The 23,946-nt window shown below is 37.6% G+C and overlaps 2 protein-coding genes across 8 annotated transcripts in view; both read right to left on the reverse strand.

The window, feature by feature from the left end:
- Window positions 1-7,975, reverse strand: part of CSRNP3 (cysteine and serine rich nuclear protein 3) — a 110,654-nt gene extending 102,679 nt beyond the window's left edge. For both annotated transcript variants that reach the window (XM_050339755.1, XM_050339752.1), the window contains exon 1: window positions 7,833-7,975. The gene's annotated coding sequence lies outside the window, so the exon portion shown is untranslated. The remainder of the gene's footprint in view (window positions 1-7,832) is intronic.
- Window positions 7,976-9,373: 1,398 nt separating this feature from the next.
- The window catches only part of SCN2A (sodium voltage-gated channel alpha subunit 2), a 76,421-nt gene continuing 61,848 nt past the window's right edge, over window positions 9,374-23,946 (reverse strand). For all 6 annotated transcript variants that reach the window (XM_050340271.1, XM_050340268.1, XM_050340272.1 and 3 more), the window contains 7 exons: window positions 21,841-21,963; window positions 16,886-17,167; window positions 16,298-16,351; window positions 15,140-15,277; window positions 14,396-14,500; window positions 13,956-14,226; window positions 9,374-12,705 (listed from right to left, as the gene is read on the reverse strand). In XM_050340271.1, coding sequence (XP_050196228.1) covers window positions 11,510-12,705; window positions 13,956-14,226; window positions 14,396-14,500; window positions 15,140-15,277; window positions 16,298-16,351; window positions 16,886-17,167; window positions 21,841-21,963 — 2,169 coding nt within the window. In that variant the 3' untranslated portion in view covers window positions 9,374-11,509. The remainder of the gene's footprint in view (window positions 12,706-13,955; window positions 14,227-14,395; window positions 14,501-15,139; window positions 15,278-16,297; window positions 16,352-16,885; window positions 17,168-21,840; window positions 21,964-23,946) is intronic.

Consider the following 23,946-nt stretch of genomic DNA (forward strand, 5'->3'; position numbering starts at 1 on the left):
TCAGCACTTCCCTTAGGGTAACATGGAACAGCTCTAAAAAAGGCCTCACTTGTAAACAGATTGAGTATAAAAGGGTAACATGTAAATGCTTTTACCATTCATTAAGTACTATGGATTAAAATTTAATAGGAGAAGTTCAATACAAACTGGAAGATACAGGAAAGCCATTACAAGTATTTGCATTTATCAACTAAACTACTCTTTTTGCTATTTTAACCTATTGATGTGCACTTCACACCAAATACTTTCATATGCAATATAAAAAAAATCCATTTTGCAACAATTTAAATTTCTAATGAATGCTGATCACTCTATACAAACTGAAAAGATGAGTTTCCCTAATGATTTATTACTAAAACTAGACTAAATACAGATTTAAAACTGTTTAAAAATATTTTTAAAAATCTAATGCTGAGATGCAAGCAATTCAAGACATTTAATAAACATGGTATTTCATTCTAAGGACATGGTATGGCAAGAGAAAACCAGGCAATTTTAGCTAGATTCATGGGGATCTCCTCCTCTTTTACTGACATTTACAAACTCAATCTTCAACAACCCTTAAAGAAAACAACAGTTTTGCAAATAATTAAGTGAATGAGTTAATTTTACAGATAATGTATCACTGTGATACATTTGGTCACACCAAGGATCAGCAGCAGTATGAGTAGAGAGTTTGATCAGTCATATACCAGCTACTGACAAGAAACCCTAATAGTGATCAATTTAGGGACTATTCTAAGTCTTTAAATTATCTTCATTAATCACAAAACATCTTAGTAATTTTTTTTAATCAGAATTTTTATCAGACTGCTTCTAAAAAAAAGATGGAAATAATTACTTTTAATCATTAGCTATTCTTAAATTTAATCCATACTGCATTCTGAAAACCAAAGTAGGAATCTTCTTTAAAATCCCTATTCATAAGGCAGGCAAAGAACTTCTCAGTGAGAACATCAGTGTGATGCAATCACGCACTGACACCTAGTGAATACTTGCAGTTAAGAAGTCCTGTTGCTTATCTCCTCATGTTATCTCCGTGCAGGACAAGTGTTACCAATATATTCATCCTGACAAGACGCTTCACATACAGACTATGTTTCTCTTCTTGGAATTAGAGAGACATTAGGATGTGCGGTATTTCTTGTACACGAGCATGAGAAGACACGAACAGTATCTGACCTGTTTAAAAGGGTGTATGTCCCTGTAAATGAGTTACTACTTTGTTCTGTTTTGCATCCATCATGGCAGTCTAGTGACCAGTGCACAGGGTGTCAGTGAGAACAAGCAGACAAGTTCTTCGAGATGAGATGTATTTTGCAAACCCCCACTCAGGGAGTCAGCTGGCTCCATACACAGCACAATTGTTTTCTTTCCATTATGCAGCAGATGGTGCTGGAGATGATCTGAAAAGCCCTTAAACGTGAACAGCACATGCAGAGAAACAGCAGAGACTGCAACCAGAGGATTTATAGCCGAGAACAATCTGGGGTCAGTGATTATGTCATCACATTGTCACTCCTCCTAATGCATCTCAACAGAGATGCAGAAGCTGGCTGTGTGACCCATTCATCCAGCTTCATGCACAATCACCAGCCCCACATCCTCTCCACAAGCAACAGAAAATATCTGACATTGCAATTCAGCTCTTCTTATTCTTTAATTGCATTTAAGGGATCCCTTCCCATAAACTTTGCACATTTCTCAAGCATGAAACCCAAGGTAGCAACTATCTGTTCTCTTGAATTCTCAGGGAGCACTGGACAAATTACTCATGGAAAAACTGCACTGTATGGTATTACAAGCAAAGCCAGAAAATCAAATGCCAAAATAAGCCTTCAAGCTCTTACAAATGGGTTGAGGTTGTGTTGGGAGGCAGGGCAGGAGATAATGCAATACTCTGCCAGATGCTATCAGTCATCATAAATCTTTTCAGACCCATGTTCAAAAGTCCAGTTTTCATTGGTTTTCCTAATATCCCAAACATATGGATGTCCCAGAATCACATACAGAATTGCGAATTATATACTACTGCAGCCTGTAAGCTTTTTTTTTTTTTTTTTCAATATTAGCACTAAATTGACTTTGGTGGAAGTCAGTTGGAAGAAAAAGTTGAAGTTCTGAAATGACTAATTTTAATCCTCACTTGAAAAAACTGACATGTATCCAGAGTATTCAAGCCTTGGGTCTAGCTCAATTTCCCTCTGGTGTATAACTCTCTCAGGTTATTTTGTTACAGCTATGACATACACAGGTGACAGCACTACTGAAAGGTCTTTTACAAATGGGTATTTGGATGAAGTTATACTATGTTGCCCTACTCCTGGACAATATTTGTCCAGCAGAACTGCTTGTCTTTGGATGAGTAGCTTCAGTTGCAGAGATCAAAGTGGTGTTTTATCCTTTTCATGATTCCATCGTAACCCTACATTTCAGTGGTGATGGTGGCAAGGGGAGACAGAGGTCTCCCAGCCCAAATCCCATGAAGACCAGCAGGCCATTGGCCTTCACTTTCAAATTTATTTTTAATGCATCTCTAAATTGCCTTTCCCACATCACAAGGATACATTTCTTAGATGTACTATTCAGAGGCTTTTACAACATAAAATTATGTAGTTTACCCATGTTGTTTGTTTTAGCCACTGCATCATTCCCATTTTCTTTTTTACCAGTTACAAAACAAAACAATCCAAACTGAACTGTGGGGGTATGGAGGGAACCTGACAAATCTTAATAATCAGTTTCTTATTTTGGAACAAGTGCTCAAAAGCAAAAACAATAACAAAGAAAACCTACCTAACTCAGAAAAAATGACCCATGCCCTAAGCAGAGTTACAGGATAAGCCTTGATAGAGTAACTGTTTGGCTCAGGATACATCCCAAACCACCCATGTAGTCATCTGAGATGGTGAGGGATAGTCCCAGAAAAAAACACAAGACTATTGCCACTGTTAATAAATTTTAGTTCATGAATCCGGAGCAGTACTTTGAGATCTTGTAGTAAAAATGTATAAATCCCTTTAAAAAGTAAATATTTTATAAATGCATCTTAGGAACAAGTCCAAGCCAAACTAAACATTAGCAGAAGCCAACACAAACCTTGAACAACTTTAATTGTCATTGCTTTTTATATGCATATGCAATGTTCACAAATACATCAACATACAAATTTCTGCCTATATACAGTGGTCTCCTGTTTGACAAGACTGCACCTGGCAGAGGACATGTTTTTCTATGCTACCACAACAGTAAGCCTTGACAATTTTTCCACCGTCTCTCATCCTATGTTAAAAATTAGAGCAGGTAACTGTATTCTTGTCAAATAGGAATTCCCACTTAGGTGTAAGCTCACGGGCAAAACACAGATGATTAAGGGGAGGGACATGAAGGGGGACAGTAGAGCACCTGATCGGATTTCATGGTTCATTATTTTTTCTGTAATAAAGAAAATTTATACCCCCTCAAACCAATATCCTGCTTTGCAGCTCAAAAATCCTTGTTGCCATGGGAACTGCAAAAGAAGCCAGTCATGACATAGCAAGGCTGTAGCAGAAACAAGTCCGCTGTGAAATGACCAGTAGTCCAGGGCTTTGTGTAAAACACACTTGAGTATTTTCAACCTGACAACAAAACGCTTCCTCAAATCTTACTTCCAAACACTCCTTCCACAAATATTTTGCAAATTTTCACTAAAACCTGATATGTATATATTATTTATACAAAACAAGGCTAAATACATTTGTTTTTAAGATCTACTATATCCAGTGCAAAAATACCAACTTGCATATATGTCTTTTCCACACATACTTGGCACAAAGTGTACACTACTGGTTTACATTACTGTGCTATGCGTAGGTGGACTGAGCAAACAGATCTTTCTGAAAAAGGTAGTAGAGACAAAAAAAAGACTAATGCACCTGGTAAGAAGCATACACATAAACAAACAAACAAAAAAAAGATTGTATAGGACAAACTATATAAAGCAAGGCTCCTAATGCAATTGTTTAAAACAATATTTCAAGGTTGCACATGTAATTTGCCTCACCAGGTAATAAAAATTAGTGCTTGATTACTGAAATAGAGTAAGCCTTTTGAGAAGGCTGTTGGCACTTCAAAGCAAAGTGAAAAATCAGTGTCAAACCCTGAGTCACGCAATTCCCACTTGAACACAAACAGTTCCCTGAAGTGTGAATTAAAAAAACCCAACCGGCTGATCAAAGGATCCATGCAATAACATGGAATTCATACGATCAAACATACCCTTTTCAGCACCCCATTATAATCTTATCAAGGCACTAGATTTATTTTCCTGTCAAATATGTGTATGATACAAAATGTCTCAAGAACACTGCATAGTAAGTACTGCACTGAAATGATGCGACCTCTAGGTTATATATACCAATTCATAACACAACAATGAAGCTGGGAAACACCCTGGAGAAAACAGTTCTGCAGAATAATATCTGCAAGAATTGCTTTTACATGTCAAAGCAGGCTCAACATATATGTTTAAAATACCTTTTCCTTTTAACATTATAACTACTTAATTATCAGATTATGGCAAACTAGTTTAAAAAGAATGCTTGGAAACTAGGTACAAGTCTTATCTTCAGATTGGTTCATGGTTCCAGATTGCTCTTCAGAAACATTAATTAGAAAATACATTCTTTTTTATCTGTTCTTAAATAAATACCTTTTTATCTGTTCTAACAACACTTGCTTATCAGACAGCACAGTATACAGAATGTATTATCACTGAAACCAATTAGTTTGGATTATCTTCATTTCATCCCCCTCCCTGGAGTGCAGATAAGCATGGTTGCCTCCAATCTGGCCATGCCCACTCTCCTTTTTGACCTGGCCTGTGCACCGCTGGCACAGAGCTGCTCAGGTCTTGCAAAATGCTTGGAGAAATCATCAAATAACTGAGAATATTCAGAGCAATGGAAGGCACTGCTAATGGAGAAGGTACTCACCTAGGGAATAGGAAACGCAACAGGTTTTGGGGGTGTTTTACCTATCAAAGCCACCTAGTAAACAGGATAATGGGGAGGGGGGCAGCAATACCTGCATCTTTATTATGGCCTGCAAAAGTATTTAAATTGGGCTCGAGAAGTCAAGCAATTTACAACAAAGTGAAACAGTTAAGTGTGAAATACTTTTCAAGGTAAATTGTTATATTCAAAATAACATGTAATTATTCATTTGAAAAGTTTTTAGAATTAGCAAAAACGTAAGTTTCTTTAAACAGGTTGTGGGGCAAGAAAGTAACTAATATAGCACAACAATGTATACTAGAAATAGTAAAACACATAGGAAAATATTTCATCTTCTAGATCATCTGCATATCTCAGTCCTTCACTTAACATTGCATCTATTTGATGAATCCATTTTTCAGTGACATGAATGCTCTGCATTTTTCAGATACATATACACATTAGGCAGATGTCTTTGCTGCCAGAGACATCCAAACCTTGTCCTCTGGTTGACTGTTACTCTAAAATAGTGTGCTGGTTTGGGTTGGGAGGGAATTAATTTTCTTCAAAGTAGCTAGTATTGTGGTGCTGTGTTTTGGATTTGTGCTGAAAATGGTGCTGGTAATTCAGAGGTGTTTCTGTTACTGCTGAGCTGGGCTCACACGGAGTCAAGGCCTTTGCTGCTCCTCACACTGCCCTACCAGGAAGGAAGCTTGGAGTGCACAGGAGCTGGGAGGGGACACAGCTGAGACAGCTGATCCCAACTGACCACAGGGATATCCCACACCATATGGTGTCATGCTCAGCATGCAAAGCTGGGGGAAGGAGGACAGGTTTGGAGTGACTGCTTTTGTCTTCCCAAGTCACCATTCCCTGTGGTGGAGCCCTGCTGTCCTGGGGATGACTGAAAACCTCCCACACCATGGGAAGTGGTGGATAAATACCTTATTTGGCTTTGTTCATGCGCACCAATTTTGCTTTACCTATTGAACCATCTTCGCTTCAACTCACAAGTCTCACTTTTACCCTTCTGATTCTCTTCCCCCACTGGTGGGGGCTGAGCGAGCAGCTGTGCAGCATTTAGTTGGCAGCTGCAGCTAAACCACAACAATCAGTCAACATCAACCACCTGTGGAAGATTCGCCCTATAGGAAGTAAACCAAACGACACTTCGGCTCCATTCACTCTCCACTTGGAACAAACAGACTGATGTAGCACCTGTCTGTGGTAAAGCCGAGCTGTGCTATCAGTGTGACAATACCAAACTAAGCTGTGTGCAGCTCTGTAGCCTCTCTACAAGGCCATTTTTTTCCAAAGTATAACAATTTACAATAGTGGATGTGTGTTGTACAACCTCCTGCCATTGCTGATTGCTCACTCCCCCCCAAAGCCACTGCTACGCAATCACAAAGGAAGGAAATAATTTCGAACTGTTATTAGAACAACCTGACAGAATCCAAAATCTAGAAAGAAAGGCACAAGACCTATCACAAAGGTAAAGTCACAGCAAGGTAACACTGCATGCTGCAAACCCTTCTCAGACTATTACACAAGTGAGGGTCCCCACAGAGTGAACAAGCTAGTCTACGTTCAAGTGCTTTTTACTCCAGAAATCTGAAACTACCTAATTCACGCTACTAATAGAGTTCTCAGGCTTCAACCAAACTTACACCACATACTAAAGAAACTTCTATTCATTTAATGATAAAAGCTAAAGATAAAACCTCCAAGAACATTTTAAAATAAAGGATGCTTAGTCTTTCTCTCCAAGTTATCTGGTTTTGCTGCTCTTAATTGCATTCTCTAAAATAAATTATGAGGGTTTTAGTGTCTTGAACTCAACTAGTAAGGGATATTGCTGGGCTAGCATGAACTATCGTTCATACAATAAACACAAAAATAACATATTAAAATAATAACCACAAATAAGAATCAGCATACAGAAAAGGTAGACCTTTCTTAATTTTAAAAATTTTTAAAAGCTGTATTCTAAAGATTACTTTGGTTTGCTTTCCTCTGACAAGACTAAATAGCACAGAAGTCATTCTGGAGTCACCCTATGGTATGCCACTCTAGCATCTTTGCCCGTGGGTCTTTATTTACTTTGCCGCTTCTCAGGGTAAATACACTGAAATCTACAAGCCTCTTTGCTATGTAAAAAAAATCCATTCTCCAGTTTGCACACTGACAGAACAAGGGGATGTGAAATCTTCCGTGGTGGACTTTTGTTAACAAATCTTCCCCCCATAAAACGCATCCTCATTCAGAACACTACAATATATGGTGGGTGGGTATAACTCACTGGTATGTGTGAAAGAACACGGGTAATGAGCGTTTTTCAGCCTGTAGCAACCCGACTATTATTTAGCTCTACTGGCCTGGGTCAGCCACTGCCCCAGCACAGCCTCTCCCATTTAGGGACTATCACTCTCTCTGTGACTTACAAACCCAGGTGCCCGTGGGGTTTTCTCTTCTTCTCACCCAGAACCCGCCGCTCCCGGGCTGGCAGCGGGTGCTCCCGAGCTCCACCGCCGCCTTGTGCTTGGAGACACCCCCCGTGCTTACCTGAACCGCCGCTATCCCAGCGCATCCCGCCGCCTCCCCGCTTCGACAGCCGGTCCTTCGCTGGCAGCCGCGAGTAGCGGGAACGCCCGGCCCCAGCCCTCCATCCCCGGCGGGGACCGCGGCCAAGCGGCGCTTCCCCAGCCCCGGGGCGAGGTGACCCCAGGCAGGGGTGACCCCGGGCGGCTCTCCAGGACCGCTCCCCCCTCTCCGGGCAGCCGCTCGGACCCCGCCTCCCGCCCGGAGCTCGCGGTGTCCCCGGGAATCAGGCGCGTCTCCCCGCTCCCCCCTCACCTGCAGGCGTGAGCGGGTCCCGAGACCCCCGATGGCCCCCGGGATGGAGCGGGCGCTCCCTACCTGCCCGCTGCCCCCCGCTCCATGCGCGCCGCGCCCGCTGCTCCAGTGGAGGGCGGGGCGCTCTCGGCCGGGGGCGGCGCTGTGCCTGCACCGGGGGCCGGGGGGCGGTGCGGGGCCGGGGGCGGTGCGGGGCCGGAGGGGCGGTGCGGGACCGGAGGGCGGTGCGGGGCCGGGGGCCGGCCGGGGCCGGCGGGGCCGGAGCCGCCTCGCGGGGTGCGCTGTGGGGACACGGGCGGGCAGCGCCGGTGTCCGATGGGACACGGGTGTGTCCAGCACATCTACACGTGTGTTAGCAAAACAAAAAAGAAAAAAAGAGGGAGGGGGACAGCTGTTTGTCAGGTTTGAGTCATTAATTAATTTTTTCCTTTGTACTAGTCTTCTGTTAAGCACAAACCTCTGCCGAACGCATACTGGTTATTTTCAGAATGGTCTAATTCATACGTGTATATTATTTATGTACCTGCCTTTTGTTGTTGTGGTGGTGGTGGGTTTGTTTTTCCAGAAAAACAAACAAACTGAGGAAACTTGTCCGGAAATTACAGAATTTCAGATTCTCTCATTTCTCCCTATCTTACACCTTATCCTGACAATTGTTACTTCACAGGCTGAGGTAAGAAATGGAATTGCAACACTGCAGCCTAAGAGCTCGCTACACTAATGTAGCAACACTCATTTGTAGAGTAAACAATCTCCACAGACCATCAGTAGTAGAAGACTGCGGAGGGAAGAGATGAAGGGCACCCACCATCCCACTGCTCCATTTGGAAGTGTTTCTGCTGCAGTCCACACCCAAAGCTTGCACTTCTACATCACAAAGATCATTGGGTGTATCTCGGTTCCCTGATACTCTACGGAGTATCTGATCTGCACATCTGCACATCTATGATGATTATTAGAGTTTGTGCTTTTAATTTGTTCAGTGTATCCTACCTTTATGACATGACTTTAAATTTATAACAGGGGAAACTTCTTTTTTGAAATACCACTCAAATATGACTGCTGCCTAAAAATCTGACTCTCATGTCTTAACATAAAATAAGAAATTACACTTTAAAAAATATGAGGTAAATAATTTTTTCTTTATAGCACAAATATAATTCTTCACGTCGAATGTAAAGTATTGCTGAAATGATACATACCGCTTTTCAGCCTTGACAGCTAGAGAGTTAACATCTGTGTTTCTAGTTATCTTAGAATAAATTATATGAAAAAGGGATTTAAGCATCATGAGCACACAAACATTATCCTACTAGGATCCTAAACAGTACTAACATCAAACTTGTAAGTGCAAATCATATTAAACATCTTCCCGAAAGCATACAGCTTTGATTATTTTTAATTTTTGCAAATCTATTATTATAATAAATTCTAATCACTACTTATTATTTCTAACACTTTATATATTCATGTTCTATTTTCATAGCATCTCTTGATAGCCAATAGTTTGTAGTGAAAAAAAACAACAAAGAACCATTAAATACAATAAAAAATGAAGTCTTTATTCTTTTGGCTCAACTGTAATGTGGTTTACTGTTCTTTATGGTAATAGCATTTTCCTGCATGCAGTTCACCGACACACAAGTCAATATTTTTGTAAAAGGAGGAGTCAACATCGAATTTTTGCTTGTGTAAGAAACACAAAATGTCCTGATGTGATCAATTATACAAGTTTGCTATTTAATTCCTGTGGAAAAAAAAGCATTGTGGATCCCATATTATATTTAGAACAGTTCTAGTGCAGCATGAATCAACAAGAATAAGAATAGTCTATGTAAACAAACACTGGTAAAGATTTCATGAATAAAAAGACTACCTTGAGACTTCTGATGCAGGCAGTGCTAGAATTTTAAACAAATCTTCCCCACCACATTTCAATTACAAGTTATATTTATTTGGAAGCAAGTGCATTTTGGACTCAGTTTGAAACTTATTTCACATTAAAATGTGTGCAAAAATACAGTACTAATAAAAAAGCAGAAACCTAAAGCTACCCCATTCTTTCCTTTGTTTCTTATTTTGTGAAGTTATTGAATTAAAAAGTGCTATGGATAGAAAGTAACAAAAGTGACAGTAACATCAACCTGAAGATAATTCTCATTTCTTATTTTATGTACAAAACGCTGAAAAATAAAATAAAATGGTATTTTTTACAATATTTATATTTTCTTAGAAAATTCTATCCATGTATTTTTCAACAGATTAAGCAGTTTGCAACATATCCTGTACAGTCTGACTATACACCGTACAGTAGTCACTTAAAATTTCAGAATGCAAAGCAAGAAGCTCTTAAATAGCTGCAAACTATTGCTTGATGTTGTGAAAGAATGATGACCGATTGAACAATTTATTTCACTTAACCACTGAGATATGGCTTCCCATATTAGACTCTTAACAGTGGAAGGAGTAGAATTACAGCAGCAAAGGCAAGATAAACATGCATCAGTGATAGCTTCCAAACTATCTAAAATGGTACAGAATACTTCATCTTAGCTGTTGAGAGCTTGCAAATTACACTTACTGTGGTACATATTTGATGCAATAAATATTGTGCACGTCATTATTTGTTTGCTCAAACATGCACCACGGGATAAAATAACTATTTACATAGACGGTACTTTTTTAATCAACATATACAATGTCAACCTTGCTGAGAGCAGGAGATGGCTAAATGATACTGCAGGGTGAAGCAGAACAACTTTATAATTCTTAAGTTTTGCAGGTTTTTGGTAAACACAATTTCCCAAGGTCAGGTAGGCGGTTTTTCGCACAAGAATACTTAAAAGTGGACTCATGTCCCTTGGAAAAATTTTTACGCAGAGTTTGTTCAACTACAGTTAAATGACTTATGAAAAAATAAAACATCTGTTCTATTATTGTAGACTCTATGGGACTTTACAGGCACATTAAGATTTGTCTGGATGAGATACTAGATGGATACTGTTATTAAGCACCTCAAAATATAGAGCCACCCTGAAACATGGAAGTAGTCAGACTGCTGCTTTGTGCGACGTCATGTTTTTCCATGCATGAACTACAAGTGCAGCATGCCTTCATGCAAATCACTTCAGTCTGTACATTATAGAGAATCCGAGAGTAGAACACCTGGTCCTCATACCCCTTTCCCCAACATAAAACCCATTTACAAAAATAGTCACATATAATAGTAAACAACCTGTGAATTAAAAAATGATAAGTTCACCAACACTGATTTTTGTAAAAATATGGCAAATGTGACTGTTGAAATGCTAACAGTGGATACAATTTTTGTACTGTGTGTTTCATGTTAAACACAGAGATTCATAGGTTTGCATCCTTTTTTTTTTTGACTGGTCCCTACCATCTGATTGGCCATTTTATCATCTCTTCAGCACTGTCAGCTGGTACTAAAAACAACAACCTCCTGTCAAGATGTTACCCTGTTTTACAGAGTTGCAGTTTGATGACGAGGGGTCACTGTCTTGTTATAGGCACTGACCTTATATATATATATAATTATATATATATCTATATATGTAAAAACTGACAGTTTGGCATGTACCTCCTACAGGAGTCCTGTTGACACAAATACATACTTTTTCAGGCTGTAAACAGTTTATCACAAACATCATTCTGTGTTACTTTTTACTTTCCTTGCTGTCTTTACCTTTGTCTTCTTTTTCTGATTTATCTTTTTCATATTTATCCTTGTCTGGCTTTGTTACACTGTCATAAGAAGGTGGGGAGGTTGTGGATGGGGTCATGTCTGTTTTTTCTGGAGTAGAGTTCTCATTTAGTTTATCCATAATAATATCTTCTTTCATGGGCAGATCGTCCTCCTCTTTACCTTTATCCTGACTAAATATACATGACACTTTTTTGAATTTTTGCCTTAAAAGATGACGTCTGTAAGCACGCTGAATGATGACAGCAGACACCTCCTCCTGCTTCCGTTTCAGTGTGGTTGTAATTGGTTCATAGGAGACTTTAGAAGGATTGGCTGCCATAAACCGATCTTCCATCTGTATTCTGAGGGCATCCATCTCCCCACTTTCCCCCAAAACACGCTTTGTGAAAGCAAACAGGATGTCAAGGCAGTGAATTCTGTCACCGCTCACCATGGGCAGATCCATCGCAATGAGCTGCACTTTGTTTGGTTTTGCGATGAGAAGAGGCGGATCTAATGAAGCTGCGAAATCGGACAATTTACTGAACTCTATGAATTGTGTTGCATCGGGATCAAATTTCTCCCAGACCTCATAGAACATCTCAAAGTCATCCTCGCTCAAGGGTTCAGCACTTTCCTCAGTAGCGACACTGAAGTTCTCCAAAATCACAGCAATGTACATGTTCACCACTACCAGAAAGGAGATGATAATGTAGCTGACAAAGAAGAAGATCCCAACAGAAGGGTTGCCACAGTCACCTTTCACAGAGCTCCCCGGATGATCTTTATGGGGATCGCAGTCGGGCTCCCCACTGTTCAGGATTGGGGCGAGCAAACCGTCCCAGCCAGCAGACGTGGTGATCTGGAACAGGCAGATCATGCTGTTGCCAAACGTTTCAAAGTTGAACATGTCATCGATCCCAACTTCCCTCTTAACATAGGCAAAGTTGGACATGCCAAATATGGCATAGATGAACATGACCAGGAAGAGCAGCAGACCAATGTTGAACAGAGCAGGAAGAGACATCATCAAAGCAAAAAGCAGAGTGCGGATTCCCTTGGCGCCTTTAATGAGGCGCAGGATTCGACCGATTCTGGCAAGTCGGATGACTCTGAATAGTGTGGGGGACACAAAGTACTTCTCAATCATCTCAGCTAAGAACATACCTAGAGAAAAACAAGTTAAATCAGTAAAGAATATTATTATATTTTAAAAACACTGCTAAAGATTTATTCTACAAATATTGTAGAACTTTAAGAAGAATAAGATATTTAAACAGATTTTTAGAAATTAGCCATTCAGTTGTTTTTACAAAGCCTTTATAGTTTGGTATGCTTTGGAAACTCATAAATCCCAATTCTGAAGTTCTGAAGTAATTTGCAGGATAATGGAAAACTGCACCAATGATGTTTTTGAGTATTAATCGCATGAGAATGTATGTGAAGAGAAAAACAAATACAGACCATCAATCTTTTTTTAGGGCAAACTGATAACTAGTGTATGTGTATTAAAAAATGCTGAGACCAGAGGAACACCCTTCTGTTTAATTGTAACAAAAATAATCTCAGTTAATCTGAAGAAAGGTCATATGTACAGTACTATTAAAATGTCATGTAATCAAGTTATGGTACTCAAAGAAAACACGTATGTTTGTAGAGAACTGCAACTTCTTAATCATACATAAAATAACATGAACACAAGTTCATTATTAATGACACAGGGATTCAAATGTAAACAAACTGGTAATAAAAAGGTTTGTTAAACCTCACTGAAGAGTAGGAGAATTGAGGATTATTTTATGTGCCTCAAAGCAGAAAAACAACTACATCCTGTTTGGATATAAATAGAGTAAACCCAATTCGCATATCAAGGAGTTCTGAAAAGTTAAAATAACATAAGTTTTACTCAGGTTCTTTCAGGTTTGCTGCTCTAGGTGAAGCAAAGATTAGTGGAGTTATTATTTGCTGCTTTATCTGCTTCAGCTCTGCTTCTCCAGTTGCTCACTCCAGCTCAGGCATGAAACCTCCCAGGATCAAGCAAAACTGAAGTCAGCTAAGGGTTTTACCTTGCTGCCTGGGCTATGTGCATGCTAGCCAATAATAGTCCCACACAGCTTTTGCTCTTGGATTTTGGACTGCTGGACTCTTTCACCTGCAACTGCCACTGTAAGTTTATATAAAAATTGCCTTTCATGTATACATAGAAATCTCAGAATAAAGATCTAATTTCAACTAATAAAAAAGTAGGAATGTATGAAGCCTCTTGCTAAACTATTTCTTACCATACATTTTTCAGTTATTTTATGGATAAGACTTTCTAGTGACAAAGTTGAAACAAAATATAAATAGATTTTACATGCCAAAAATATTTCTGCTTTTACAGAATGAGACATTTCATAAAAATTAATTGCTCTTACCTACTATGGAGAGAATGACAACCACAAAATCAAAAATATTCCAACCTATAGTAAAGTAGTAATGGCGAAGAGAAACCAATTTCAGGACAAATTCTCCAGTGAAAAGTACGATAAACACCAGGTTAATCCAGTATAAAATGTTTTCCATATCTTCACTCTGATCATCTGTTTCTACCATCATTGTGACCATGTTAAGGCAGATAAGTATCATGATGCTGATGTCAAATGCTTGTTTTGTTACAAAATCAAAGACCATGCCTTGGAATTTGTTCTGTTGAGGGGGTAGGGGAAAAGAGAAAATAAAAGGTATTTGAGATAAATAAGGCTTTTCTTACATCATTTCTTGTTTTAGCTTACAACTTATTTCAGCCTAAGGCATAATTGAAAAAATCAAATTTTCATACAGATGTGAAAATAACAGAAAATATTTTTATTCTTACTGCTGGTCGAGGTATAGGCTTCTGTGGTTTCTTTGAACCCAATTTTTTCATTGCATTGTAGTATTTCTTCTGTTCCTCTGTCATAAAAATGTCTTGACCTCCAAAGTAAACCAAAGAGACAAAAACTGGTTACAATCATGTATCTTTATCAATTACTTAAAAATAATAGTAGTAATCACTCTTGTTCATATTTTCATCTGTGGGAAAATTTAGGACAGATATAAAAATCCTCTTCTATAATCTTTATAAATTAAGTAATAAGCTACACAAAGGGTTAAGTTCTGCAGCTGAAACACTGATACCTTTTGATGCAGTGTTGACAAAACACAATGACTAAAGAGTACAAATGAAGATAATACAAAGTTTTTTATTAAAGTTCAGAAATCTACACTGCTGAGCTCTGTGACATGAAGGTAGCATAGCAAAGCGTTTTTATAGCTAATTTTGCTATTTCAATGGATAGACTTTTTATGAGTCTACTATAGACTCCAGCCCCAAATCCACATCTTTACAAAAATGACAATGAGTATTTCACTAACCATGGACAGACATATATTGTCAATTGCCCATCAAGCCCTCATCAAGTCATGCTGTAAGCTTTAATAATTTGATGTATTTAGTATGCAGAGTTCATATTAATTTATCATAGAAGAAAAAAAAAACCCTAATGAATAAAGTTTTCATGAGTGGACCAAACCCAAGCATCTGTTTGCTTTCTTTTCAGAATAATAATGAAGTACTTATCTTCTTTTTCTGCTGGTTGAAATTGTCTATGATGACACCAATAAAAAGATTCAAGGTAAAAAATGATCCAAAGATGATAAAGATCACAAAGTAAAGATACATGTACAGGTTATCTTCATACTTAGGCTGATCCAAAACCTACAAAACCAGAAACTAAATCTTAGTTTAACAGTGAGCACAAAATGTATGCTGGATAAAATTTAGGGCTCTATCACTGATCTTTGCTTCTTACAGTCAAGTTCTGACATATCCATTCCACTGACTTTCAATCTATTTAGTTATATTCTTGAAAAAGAACTTTGCTATCAAACTTGATATCTCATTATAAAAAATGTAACTGGCCTATATGAATGTAGAATAAATACTGAAGACACGACCTACTAGAGTTCCATCTGTCTGGGTCTACAGACAAGGAGAAATACCAGCATGTAAATCTGCAGAATTTTCTGTAAATCTTGTGGGAGGCCCCTGATTTGGGCAGGTGGAGCTTTCACTGCTATCGGCACTTGGGAAACTGCACCGGATTATTGAAGAGAGGCATCCAAGCCATGTTTAGACTGAGCACATTTTCTTGGTACAGCTATGCACACTGGTACAGCTACAACAGGCCTGCTGTGAGTGTAGCTGGAGCTTTACCAGTATAGTTTATTCAGTTGTCCACTTAGAACTAGAGAAAAACTTGGACCAAGTGAGCAAGGGGGAGGCAAAAGGGTAAGAAAATGCACAGACTGAATTAAAATTAGGTACTGTGCCCAAAGAAAGGAGTCAGGCAGCTTGCAGAGCATAGCGAAAGTCTTAGCTTTTAAAAAAGATCAGTATTACAAAAAAACTTATCCCTGTATCCTGTTTCCAAATATAAATAATTCCTCAATGCACAATAAGAGGAGGAAAAGGTGTTTAAGGCAGCAGTTAAACCTGTTGTGGGATTGAGGGATTTTGGTCCAACTGTACCATCAAGGACATCAAACCCTTTAGGATTGCTCCTCTGCTTTCCCTGTCTCTTGTATTTTTCCTATGGTTTACCATTTTCTTTGACTACAAAATTATAACTCCTTGTTCTCTCATTTTTACTGTTATTTCTGAAAGATGTTAAAATTACATTCTCAAATCTTGGCACTCATCCAGTCAAAACAAATGGAGTCAAGGGACAACACTTACATTACGAGAATCCACAGCTGCGTACATGATATCCATCCATCCTTTAAATGTAGCCTATATAAAGAACACTGGTGTTTACATCACACTTTTCCTGGAAAATGGCTTGTCAGAAATATTGTTTAAGACCTGAAGACTAAGTGTCTCTAGCTCTCATCATAAAAACCAGCACAGTGCAACGTTAATAGCTGACTCTTGCCTGCTATTGTATGTTTTATTCATGCACAAGAATTGCAAGCAAATTCTAGTACCTCACTATAGAGGACACAGCACCTATTAAGAACTTTTATCTATTATGAGTAATATCTGATGTAAAAGTTATTTTATTATGCAAGTTATTTTTTTCAATACAGCTAAGGTGCATTAGGCTTAAATTATGTATTTTTTCTCATATTCAGCACAGACTCTAGGCCTTGAATGATTTCTGTAGAGTCACAGATTTATCCCACACTTCATAATTCAAACTAAGAAGTAACAGACAAAATTTCTAAATTAAAAAAAAAAAAAACCAATGAAAAATAGCTTTTTACTGTTACAAGTCAACAATAGAGATATAGAAAGAGAAACAGAAATTAAGGAGTGGTGACTTACCACTTGAAGTAGAGAAAGATAACCAAGGCCTACATTATCAAAGTTAACCTTCACATTCTTCCACCGGGCAGTTTCATTGTTTTGTATGAGCTCCTCACACTGACTGTAGTTGTTGATTTGGCTGATGTCAAATCTCTCATCAGTTGTAGTGTTAACGCAGTAGTAAAATTTTCCAGCAAACAGATTTACTCCCATGATACTGAAGATCAGCCAGAATATAAGGCAAACAAGAAGCACATTCATGATAGATGGAATTGCTCCCAACAGGGCATTCACAACGACCTAGAGGACAAACGAAGCCAAAGAGAGACATTGTAAGAACACAGGTGTCAGCATCTTACAAATGCATCATCAGCCTTTCTTAAATGTAACTCTATTATAGTTCTAATATCTGTGTTACACTCTTATAATTGTTGAGAGGAACAAGTCAGAAAAACAGTATAGAGAAAAGATAAAATGTCAACATAATTAGAAGTTAAAAATACAAACAGTAGCAAATGGTAGCTTTAAAGACTGGGAAAAAATGAGAACAAACCAGTAAAATAAACTAAAAAAATAATCCCCAAAAAAGTATTTATTAATTCTTTTTAGAATATTTACTTTATGTATGTCTGCAAAATCATGTCCATAATAATTATAATCACTGACTGAATCAAACAAACCAAATTTTTTATATTACATGTTTACCATGTAAACAATTAAAATATATTACTGAGTAAATTTTTAATTGAAATTAATTTTAAGTCTTTTTAAAAATAAAACTCAGGGATGTGTGCATGTTCATTTGGATGGTTACATATAAAATGAGAAAAGCAGCAATGTTCAAACCAGGAAACCTGCTGAGTGTCTGAACACACCAAAGCTGTTAGGGTTCAGGCAAATGGCAGATCAACACTGAAGAAGAGACTTGATTTAATTCTCAAACAAATTTTGGGAAAAATTAGGCTTCAGAAAAGAAAAATGTGAAAATGAGTTCATGTATGATGAAAAGCAATGATTAAAAACATGCCAGAATGAAAATTAAACAGTAAGGAAAATAAAATAAGGGAGAAAGTAGGTCCATTATGAATGAGAATTATTAATTTAATGATGGAATTGATGAACCACTAAATTAGTTAATTTCTATTTTCAATCTTCCTGTAAATAACTCTATAAAATTTAGTAATTGTGGATCACAGATGCCAACTTTGCCAAAACAATTGAATCAGATTCTTAGGCCCTAACGAAGATTTTTTTCTATAATACAGAATAGTAGCTATTACACTGATGGCATTGTTTATAATTAATTAGTTTCTATGATGTAGGCACTAGGGCAGATCCTCTAGTATACTAAGCTCATTGTTTCTGTTTGAAATACAAATATGTAGTTTAAGCCTGTAAAGTATTTTGGTATTACAATTATATCTACTATTAAGAGTATCCATAGATTCAATTAATTATAAAATTAGTCATCCAGGTAGATCACCTTTCATTCCTTGCCATTTTACAGGACAGAAAATAAAATCTTTGAATGTTAGAATAGGTGGTGAACACCACCATCATGTGTTGAACTGGGCTGAAGGAAAGGAGAAATACCTCTTACTTTCAGGGCTCTATTCCTGCCAAAACACTATCTCTTTCGGGTGATACACACAGTGGACTACATTTGAGATCCTACAGGACTTCAATGAATTGTTTTTATGTTCAATTTAGAAGCTGTCCAAACCTGCCATCCTTTTGTTTGTTTGCTTGCTTCCTCTCTCTCCCTCCCCCCCCACATTTTAAATCATGTTTTAATAATTGGTTATTTCTAGTGAGGAAATTTTAAAAAAATATGAGAATGGTTTCTTAATCATACTAAAACTCCCCTTAGCAATACCTATTATAAATCAATACGCAAAAATAATATAGCATTTCATCACTCAGCAAGTGGTTACAGAAGATTCCCTGACTGCTGGATAAATCTCTTCTATTTCAGCAGTGCTGTCTTATGCTGCCAGGCTTGTACTCAGCACTGTCAGTGCCATGACTGTGGAAGGCCATAAGGAGTTGTTTGACCTAAGCAAATGAATATTCTAATAAGAATCCTGAATTAGTTTAAACTGGAAATTCACAGAGCTCACTGATTTTAGTGGTAAGTTTGACTGGAATAATAAATGGCAAGATAATTTTTTCCCAATTTGGGGATATTTTCCAAATGTATTAGTCATTATTTTTACATAAATTTTTTTAAAGTTATCTCAATTCTTCTACCTAAAAAATATAAGTAGATTTCTTAAATGAAGTGATATCATCCATCAGGAATAATTATTGAGATATAAAGGGATAGTTAAGGAAATAAAAATAGTTGTCCTCAAGCTTCCAGTTTCAGTTCACCTGAGAATTCTGTTCTGTTTCTGCTACTCTGAAAGGTCCAGTCATGTTCTTCATTCTTTAATTGCTGGATTCCTACAGGTGACCTACTTTCTCTGGTTTTAGTCTGAGTCCTGAAGCTATAGAGGACCAGCTTGTAATATGAATCATTTGAAGACACTTAAAACACACAGTTGTGCATCACTGGAAAAACTGATCCAGACACCTCCCAACTTCCACTGGTAGCAAGGGTGTGAGAAAAGAGGGCAAGGCCTGACAGCAAGTGAAAGTAGCGGAAGCACGAGAAAGACACTGAAGTGTTGTTTTCTGGTTGAAAAAAAGGTCTTATGTGCCTAGCACCATATAGCAGTAACTGCTCGGGACACAGCATGGACAGATTAATTATATCCACACAGGCTATTTTCATGAAGTACCAAGTGAAAATTAAAGTGTATTCTCCCTGGCAATAATAGTCATGGGAAGATGTAGAGAAAAGATCACGTTTTTCATAGGGTCAATTTTTTCCATTAATTATTAGTTTGGGCAGACACAGGTCCTGATCCCAGAGAATAGTACAGTGGATTAAAATTTTTATATGTGTATAATGGAATTTCCTGCTTGTACATGAGAAGTATAATCCTCACTGGAAGTAATTTTAAATGCCTATGCTGTATTTTCAGTTCATATATGTTAAACACCAATGAAATGATTATGTTATGAACAGACATCTTGAATTGTCTCAGACCTTAAAATGTTCTCATACTAATTCCTTCATCAACTTCAGCTACAGTATCTTTAAAGACACTAAACCTAGAATTAATTACTTTAAATAAGGCAAAATTCATTATATCTATAGGAAAATTTCAATCGCTAATTGCTTAACCAATAAAAATACAGATCATATTTCTAGCCTGACGTTATCTAACTTTTTATTATATCTTTTGCTACAGTCATAAATCTCCTCCGTATCTGAGTATTTTAAAAAGGTACAGTTGGCACATCAGGATCCAATCAGTAGGTAAAGTTTACACCAACACAGAAGTCATGGGACTGACAATTACCAATAAATCTTCATGACAAAGTGATTGTTTTTTCCTTGCCACGATAAATTGCCACATAGGCAATTTACTGTGCATAAAAGATTTGTAATATTTTTGGTTTGGTTTTTTGCTAATCATTGTCATAAAAAAAACCCAGCTAATGCAGTTTTTAGTGAGACACTACTCAGGTTTTAGACAGGCCTTACTCTTGATGTAAACACCCCAAATTTTCAAATTTGCTTTAGCAAAGCTCCAGAAATGTGTTGGAGGTAAGGAAATGGTATTTCCTATTTGAATTTATAATGTTTCATCAAAGCCTGTCTTTTTTTGGTTGAAGCCTCTTCTCTTACTTTCCACACACATAGAGTATCACCTTTTCTTCTCACCAATCTGTAGTTGACTTACAAATTTGCTAATCAGCTTACAACCTGGGGTGCCAAAGATCAGTGATTGCAGCAGAGAGCTCACACAAGGATCACTTTTAATAACAGCAATAGGGTTCCAGTTCAGATGCATCTGCTGTTTAGATCTGTGGCAGTATGTCCACGAGAGACAGATGGGCCCTAAAGGTGTATGTCAGACATCTTCCTGTGGCTGGAACTACAAACAGCTACAAATATCTACCATCTCCAATTGTTCACTACTATCCCTAAGAGAAATATTTCTAGAGCTTTCAAGTCACAGCAGAATACATAAGATCTTTGTCCATTTCAGTGCACTGCAGAAGTGATCTAAACTAATCAATCTGACTTTGCAGTGGAACAGACTGAGTATGCCCCGCTGGGCAGCTGAGGGGCTCAGCTGTGGTAACTGCCACGCTGCTAATGAACAGCTGGGGACAGGTTATTCTCAAATATACCCAACTCTCACAGCAAAAGCCCGATATGTTTTCAGGCTCCTTAGTGCTCCATAGATTATAATCAACATTTTAGAATCAGTATGGAAAGCAGTATACAACCAGAAATAAAACCAGCTCAATCTCTGATATGCTAGAAAAGTTTTCTTAAATAGAATGCAATAGTTCTACTATGAAAGAGAGAAGGTATTTTAACAGTGTCAATTTACTTATTAACATACAAATTCATTATAAAAATTTTAGTTGTAACAGACATTCCCAACTAAGATATACAGAATAGTAGGTTAAAAGATGTTTGATAGACTATGATACTTTATACTTGTAAGAAATACACATGTGCATATATATATGGGTGTATGTGCACACACTTTTAAGAGGAAGTATTGGGGTTTTTTTAACTGTTCTGACTATAGTAGGATGTATTTTTATAGGATAAATTCAATTTTGTAGTAATATTGCATAGATCCATGCAGTTCATAAATCCTTGGGCCATTCATGAAAATATGAAATAGGACAAAAGGCCAAGGAGCCAAAATAAATGTAAAATGTGTGCAGTAACACATGAATTCATATAAGCAGAGGAAGCCTTTTGCTTATATGTTAGTGATAAATGTGAAATATACAGGATGACAGTGTAGCACTTCTGCATGGATTTGCCGCTGAGTATTCTGCATGCATTGTTTTTCCGTGGATGCATGCACCATTTCAGTTCTTTCATGTTGTCTTACCCTCATCCCTTCAAATCGCGACAAGGCTCTTAGAGGTCTCAAAGCTCTTAGTGTCCTAAGGGATTTAATCGCACCAAGTTCTGAGTAGCCCAAGGCATTAGCTGTTAAGCTAACCAAAGAGACCTACACAAAAACAGAAAGGCAATATTGCTCATTCATCTTGTATATCCTTTCAAGACATATGGTGGGAATGATGCGTGCCCTGAACTTCTCGAGAAGATTCAAGGCTGGACCTCTTTCTCCAGGAATCCCTCTATAATGCAGAAAGATCTATCAAGTCAGACAAAGTAGAATAAAAGTATATTCTAGGTACCTGTTGATGAAACCATGTTGGTAGAATGGTATAGAAAATGCCTTCTACATTCACATACATCAGTCAATATTTGGTGGTATTTAAAGAAAAATGAAGTCACATGCAAAAAGAAAACTCTCAAAAGATGGGTGAATTAGAATGGCCAATTTAGGTCAGGACTTCCCATGATATCTTCAGAACTTGATGAGAATGTAAAAGCTCTCAAAAACCACATCCAGACCTGGCCTTTGGTCAAATGTAACTTTCTAATGTCCAGAAAATCTCATTCAATATTCATAGCTACCAGTGCTGTTCACATTTAACCAGACTAATCAAGACTGAGAACCAACTGTTAGACAATGGTGGAAGCTTCATTGTTAGGCATATCCACACTTCATTACATTCCCTGTGATTCCTTTAACAACTTCATCAATTCTGGCTTGCATAACGCTGGTCTGGTCTGCAGGCAGATGAGTAAATAAACTAGAATAGCTGTAAAATAAATAATACAATTATCTTTCATCATTAATCCTTGGAAATGTATTTATAATAGCCATTGGGAAGGAGTGGCCCTATAAAGAAAAAATAAACCAATTCACCCCGTTTCCCTCCATTTAATGCTCTTCCCTTCCATCCTTCCTAGTCTCTCAATTCTTTCATCTCCAAATTGATCTTTTCAATTTTTTTTAATCTCAATCCCCTGACCACGGATTAAAAGGAATTCTTAGGATATTAATTTTTTCATGAAAAAAATTGCAGCAGGGTAAGGTTGCCATGAAAAACTAGTGAAGTTATTTATAAACTTCACAGAAGTAACTAAATCCCTGATTATCAAATTAGAATAAAATATTTGATGATAAATACAAGCTCTACTAGTCATGGCAATTTACACATCTGATGACTGAGCTAATACAAAGCCAATGACTGCTTCATACAAAGGTACAGACTCATTCACAGAATACTAAATGTGCATATAGTCATGTTTTATCATAGGATTTGCAATGCTGACACAGATTTAAAAGTTTTAATGTTTTCCAAGTTCTGCATAGTAAAGACTCCATGACCTATCACATCATTGTAATTTTAGGAGATACACAGTAATTCCTATAGAATTCTGCTGCTTTTTGAAATGAGCAAATAAGTGAATCAAGACACCTTCTTAGCTTGCTTTCCATGGGAATTACATCTGTGGAACTGAGAGATGCCTATTATCACAGTCAGGCTATTGGGGGCGCAAGAGAAATGAGTGTCTGCTATATGGTAGAAGACCTGTAATCTTCCATTTGTACTACCCAGCACTGTGCACATTTTGAGCATGTAGACTTGATATCACAATGCACTTCTCACCAGGTCTCTTTCAGACAATGTGTATCTGCTCCTTGGTAGTGCAGCCTTTCGAAAATCATTTGAGAACCCACTGTAAGGGTGCTCATCTATGGTACCACGAGGCATCTCTTTGAGGTCACTCACAATATGGTGAAAAGTGCAGGAGTACAGAATAGTACAATGGAACTGAGAATTCTTAGCAGTATTTTCCTTTCATATTGCACAGACTAAGTGACAAGACACTTAGACAGTAATTGATTAGAATATTAGAAACCCTTAAAGAAATTGCTTCCATATATAGCAAAAACTGAAGAGGATCCTTTCCATACCAAAAAAAAATTAAGATAGTAAAAATTATTATCTCAATAAAGCATTACAAATTCATAAAACTAGAGAATTTCAATACATCTCTAGAGTAACAAGTATACACAAATATTTTTTCCTTTCTGAAAAGAATTATAAACCACAGTTAAAATAGAGTTTTCATT

Source organism: Myiozetetes cayanensis, unplaced genomic scaffold (genome assembly GCF_022539395.1).
Source record: "Myiozetetes cayanensis isolate MyiCay16 unplaced genomic scaffold, myiCay2020 scf9, whole genome shotgun sequence".
Taxonomy (NCBI): Eukaryota; Metazoa; Chordata; class Aves; order Passeriformes; family Tyrannidae; genus Myiozetetes; species Myiozetetes cayanensis.